The 6,255-nt window shown below is 38.8% G+C and overlaps 1 protein-coding gene across 1 annotated transcript; it reads right to left on the bottom strand.

Moving 5' to 3' along the window:
- Window positions 1–730: 730 nt before the first annotated feature.
- Window positions 731–1,674, bottom strand: LOC124193884 (cell cycle control protein 50A-like). The gene is made up of 2 exons (XM_046587874.1): window positions 1,208–1,674; window positions 731–888 (listed from the first exon to the last, which is right to left on the bottom strand). Exons 1-2 carry the CDS (start codon window positions 1,419–1,421, stop codon window positions 731–733), a joined length of 372 nt encoding a protein of 123 aa, XP_046443830.1. The 5' UTR covers window positions 1,422–1,674.
- Window positions 1,675–6,255: the final 4,581 nt, after the last annotated feature.

Genomic DNA, 6,255 nt, shown 5'->3' with positions numbered 1-6,255 from the left:
TTTTTTCTCACTTGCAATATTCATTTACACATGCGAAGACGAGTAATGGAAAGGAAAAGAGAGACTCAGAGAGAGAATTCAGAAAGACGATAAAAACAATTTTGTTTAGGGGGAGGGATGCACTGGTATTGAAATAGGAGTCATGTTGGGCATTTCCCTTTTGTTGCGATTCAAGAAAGTTAAAGGTAAGTGAAATCGAAAATCGATTACTAAAGCACATTTTGTGCTCGTGTCGTCATGGATACGGTAAGGCTCTGAATTATTTCACAACTACGCTCTGGGTTCAAGAACCCAACTTTTTACTAAAAACTGTCGCAACTCATTTTACCAATTCGGAATTCAAAAAACATTTCGTTCGACAATCAATAAAAAAAAATTTAATTGCACAAAAGATGACTCACCTAATGGCTTTTGCCATATTTAATATGTCTCACGAGGAAAACTTTGTCAAGGAGAATAGCGACGCATCCCACAGCAGTGTGAGCGATGCCGAATAAAGGATTTCTACCACCCACGAATGAAGTCGTAGAAATTTTAATACTCTTCCTGCCGCATAAAGAATACACAGGGTAATCTCTTGCAGAAAAAAAAAGACGCAATTCAAAATAGCGGGGACTAATCAGACCTAAAATGGCGAGCTAGCTATCTTGAAAGTCTATTTGAAATTTAAACTATTGTGCTTACTTTATTCCACGCGAAGAGTATAATTTACGGTTTTCAGTCCCGAATTTCAACCTTCGGCAGTACGGTTTGGGCGGTTGTACAACTTGGGAAACCTTGATTTAGCATCATTAGCCTTCAGACCAATAAAATCTTCGTTTTGCAGACCGTTGTTGTTAGGATTAGAAGGGTCGAGATCCCGAATGTGCTTCCTCCAATTTTTGGGTTTTTATATAATCCTTGTACACTATTGTAAAAAATGGGTGAAAAAAAATTGGAAGATACAGCCAGTCCTGAAATGATTGTTATCTTCACTTAGACTGGTTTGCCTGTTTGGTGGGTTTCTAAATTTCATTTGCTTGTGAGATGTCCTAGCTATCCCAGTGTTAAGAACAGGAACAGTTTTCCCATCTTCCGTTTTTAGTGTCGGGGTATCTAATAAGGAACTGGACATTAGATCCATGTTTTCTTAGGTACAGAATAAACAGGAAATACCATTGTAAATGTATATGTACTGTACATATACGCTATATAACTGCTATATTACTGTCGGCTATGGCACCACAGAGCACAACTTGTTTGGTGATAGACGTGCGCGTGTTGTTCGGGTCAGGATACTGGGCAAAGGGCTCACAGTCATTTGAGACGGGACATAGTGCTTCCAGCAACTGGTGATCATCTTTTGATTTGACGTATCGACGATGTTGGTAAATATTGCTCAGGTGTGCAATCAGCATCGTTTTCTCTCGATTGCAAGACATATGCACTTGAAAAGGGAGGTTCTTCTTGGCTGGCACAGTCAAAGTAATAATAGACAAACTCTTTCACCTATTGACGACAGCAAAATGTAAAATTTTTCAGTTCACTAAAGAAACACCAGATCAAAATAACTTACACTGTTTGAAACGTGTAGTAAATATATTTCAATTGCAATTAAAATTAGTCCAGTAAGAAAGAAACGGAAACATTATTCACTACAAAGCTGGTAATTGATTACTGAAAGCGCTATCTGTGGATGGATATAATTAGAAGCCAATATTTTAATTGAATTATGAATTTTTGTCAAAATTTACAAAAAACATGGTATAGAGGAGTTAATTCATTATAGAGGTTAATTACAATAACACCATGCAAAAAGGATGAAGAAAAACTTACTTTGCATAGCTTTATTTTTCTGTTCATCTATAGTCAGAGGCTTAGTCATTTTATTCAAAATCGATCCAAGTAAATCCATTTTAATGTTTAAATTGAAATTAGATCTTCGAAAATTAGAATTTTCTGATAGAAATTAACAGAAGATTAGACGAAACTGGTGTGTTGCTAAATACTACTTCTTCTGCAAGAATTGTTTAAGCTTGTTCACTTTTTTAAAAAATAAAACGTCTTGTTAGTCAGAAAGGCCAATTAAAAAAAGGTGAATCCAGAAAGGCATTTGCCTTTTTGGTCAGGCCAGTTGCCTTTCTGGCCGATGCCTTTCTCTTTTTTTTTGGCTCTTAAAAGAACCGAGTGGGCCGAGATCCATGTCGGCCGAGATCCAAGTGGGTCGAGATCCAAGTGGGCCGAAATCCAGATGGGCCGAGATACGAGTGGGCCGAGATCCAGGTGGGCCGAGATCCGAGTGGGCCGAGATCCAGGTGGGCCGAGATTCGAGTGGGCCGAAACTCAGGTGGGTCGAGACTCAAATGGGCCGAGATTCTAGTGGGCCGAGATCCGAGTGGGCCGAGATTCAAGTGGGCCGAGATTCAGTTGGGCCGAGATTCAGGTGGGCCGAGATCCGAGTGGGCCGAGGTGGGAAAAATAAGCCACAACGCCATCTTGCAAATTATTTTAATGGGTCGTTCACATACTACATAGTAGGCTTAGGAGGGGGGGGAGGGGGTCAGGCAAATAACTTCAAAATACTACGGGGGGAGGGGGGAGCCCGAGGATTTGATACGTAGTAGAAACAAATTTTCAAAAATTTAAAATTTTTTTTAGTTTGTGTTTCCTAAGCTGGCAACGCTGTCGTTGTTTATTTTTGGCGAAAGCTCCTCATGAGCAGTCAGTTATGGTATTATTTATTTTTTTATTTGCATCGTTAATTTTCAATTGGTCACTATAAAAAATGATACAAAGAATGCTTATTTTTTAATACAGAAATAATTGAGTTTCGAAATATATATACGCCTATATTTTTAAGGGGGGTCGAGCAAACTACTACGTAACTTCAAGGGGGGAGTCAGCTCGAATACTTCAATCTACTACAAAGGGGAGGGAGGGGGTAAAAATCCGCCAAAATCCCACTACGTAGTATGTGAACGGCCCCTTAAAGGACGCAGTCACACTTCGTTTACTGAACTCTTTTATCTATTTGTTTGGTGGCCCTAAAAAGGGCCGTTGTCTTATAAGAACCTGGAAAACTGCAAAACAAATTTATCATCTTCTTCGGAATCAATGAATGCAATGTTGGCCGGAAAGTAGTTTAAATTGCACCGTACTATATCCGCAATTTCTTTCTAAAAGTTAAAAAGGCGTAATTTTATGCATTTTATGAACCCTCCATTTCTCGTATTCTCCCCACTCTGCACTCAATCTCTCATCTTTCAATTTCTGCTTCACACACTGATTTTTATCCAAATAATTATAACTCCATAAATCTTTGGTAAGCAAAAACTGTTTCTGTTCCTTAAACAAAAATTCAAAAAGGTTGCATACCGTCATTTTATGTACCTCTCTTCGAATTCTCCATCGGTTGTGCGTACCCTCCGGCTAGTTGTTGGTCCTCTTCAATCGGGTGTAGACTGACCATTTCATAGTTTGCCAGTAAGTGCTTTCCCCAATCCAATTTTTTTCTAAATATGACAAATAACCAGATAGAGCAGGTGGAGCCATTGAATCGATTTCAAAAAATACTTGCCGGATTTAAGAATGGTGTAAGTAGCAAAGACAAAGAGAGAGTTGAACGATGCGTCGAATATCTGGATCCGTATGGTATGCGATCGACAAATGCTCTTTGTCTTTCAATCTTCTCGTTTTCGCTTGGATTTGATGAAAAGAACAGCCCCAATGTTGCACCTCAGGAAAGACTCGTGCAACAGCCTTCCAAAGCGCTTTTTCGTGATCTGAAGTAAACTGTTTAATAGCAGATGCATTTAATTTTGATTTGATAAGTTCTAAAACTGTCACATAGTCAGCCTCCTTTCTTCTAGTCATGGCAACATGCAAAAGAGGGACTAACTTGCTTTCCCCACCCTCCCCAAAAATAGTACCATGAATTGACCATAACTGTTTAAAAGGAAGAGCTATAATGTCAAAAGTCCCATCCTCCATCCAAAGCTTAATATTTGCAAGATGTCTAAGTCGAAGTTGAGTAGCAAAAAGTAAATGTTGCCATAAACCCCATCAAGTACTACTTCTACGGCAACCAAGTAAAAATCTGGCGGAAAGCATGAGAAATCAATAGTAAATAATGAATTATCCTTATCTGGAGCTGGTGGTCTGACGCTTTCCCGGCATCGGTTGACATGACGTACGCAGTTCAGAAGATTCGGGAGACTATCCGCGGGAACCGAACCTTTATAATAAGAAAGAAAAAATTATTAAAAGTTAAATCTTGTATAAAAATCTTCAGTTAACTTGAAGTTTGAGGATCCTTTCCTCACATATTTTTTTTGCAGGTTTGAACTTGTGAAGCATTCCTTCCTTCTTGGCTTCGTTCCGGACATCAATCACTTCAGCAGTCATGATATTTGGTAGATGGTTGTATGGATTTTCTTCTGCATGGGCAAGAAGGTGAAATCACTCGGTTCTGCTGGCCCATCTCTCTTTAATTGCATAACTTTAATAAGGAAGTTGGAAATAAAAAATTATTACATCTTCTAAAATGGTCCAGTTTAATGAATAAATTACCTTTGCAAGACAACCTATCTTCTTTGACCACGACGTTCATCTCCACATTAAAGATTTCGGTCCTTTGCTGAACCTAAAACCAAGCCCGTCAAAAAGAATATCACTTTTTTTTTGTTAGAACATTTGTCATGACAGGTGTATTTGAGTTCTCATAGAGGCCGATCGGGAGTCCTATTGATGGAAACCTCTACAGCATCATATGTTGGACGATCTCTTTGTGGCGAAACAGTTGGAGAATGATGTCATTCAATTGCTGCTGCGCCTGGAGAAAAAACAGCAACAGCATTATCAACACTAGTGCTCGAATTACAATTTGGATTGAACAAAATCATTTCACTTTAACCGGGCGAAAAAACATTGAATTTGGGTGGGGGGATAAGCAAAGATACATCATTTAAAATTTCGTTATAAGAAGGATGTAGAAGGTGGCGGCAGCGTAAGATCCAACTCGAACCCTAAATCAAAAACTAAATGGCTTAGTGACAACGGGGGAGGTGGTGGGGGGAGAGGAAGAAATATCATCAGAATCTGGCAAAAAACAATTCGTACAGGTATGAACAGCCAGAGAAAGATTAAAGAAAAACAATTGTTGCATTAATTGGCATCACGGCTTCTAAAAAAGAATCATTAATTACATTTGTCGATATTTTGTTCCACGATGAAAGATCATCCAGATATTCCTGTAAATTAAAATCAAAATTAGTAGCAGGAACAGGAGATTCCTCAGTCTTACTCACCTGTTAATCATTAATATGGTTAGTCACATCAATAGCTAAATTAGAAAAATCATTAAACACAGAAGTCGAATGTGACGTTTAAAAAAAGAATCGTTGAAAGCATTGAAAGACGGAACATCGTAAACAAGAGTAGGAAAACCATGAAAATGAGAAGCAGCAGAAGAACTTTTGATTAAATGTGAAAAAGAACCGCCCGTTTGTGGAACTGGAATACAATCGAAGCAAACGAAAGCAGCCTTCAACAAAATAGAATTTTCATTCCAGTCCTCTGTAGAAATTCCGCTACGCAAAACACGGTGGAATCTATTCTTAAAAGAACTACATTCCACTTTTTTTCTAATTGACACGGATTTCTAAGCGACACTTGAAGCAAGTAAGTAGTGAAGCCATTGCAAAAACTGTAAGAAATTAGCAATTATGAGAGAGAGTATAGAACTTGGTAGGGTACTCCCGTACCTCTTTCTAGTACTCGTAGCTGGCATGGTTTAGTTTCCTTCCATGTATCATCCCATACCAAGGTGACTAAAGTTGTGTTGAAACGAGCCCCTCGCCCATCCAGGGACGTTACCGAAAGGAGAACTAAGGATGCAGTTCGGGCATTCAGATTGGAGAGTTACTTCCTCAAGGCGTCCTTCTAATCTCCTACTCCTCCTACTTACCTACCCTAACCTAACCTAACCCATCGCTACTTTTGTGCAGACAAATTCTTTATGGCACGCCAGGCATCGAGCAACCTGTGAAAATAAATTGAATATTGATTAAATCTCGTTAGAAACATAGACAAAATGAAAACTTTCAATTTAACTTTTCCGGATTGGAATGAAATCTCCGGTTGGGAGAATTTAAGATGGCCATACTTACTCCACATCTCGGTGATGGTATGTAGGTCTCCCATTTTATCTGGGGGGTAAGCAAATTCATTAGAAACAAAAAACATATTTGGGACTAACCGCTATATGGCAGCAAAAAC

The sequence above is a fragment of the Daphnia pulex genome, chromosome 5, assembly GCF_021134715.1.
Source record: "Daphnia pulex isolate KAP4 chromosome 5, ASM2113471v1".
In the NCBI taxonomy this organism is placed as follows: Eukaryota; Metazoa; Arthropoda; class Branchiopoda; order Diplostraca; family Daphniidae; genus Daphnia; species Daphnia pulex.
Note: the sequence above shows the minus strand (reverse complement) of the source record. Positions and strands in the feature narration are given on the sequence as shown.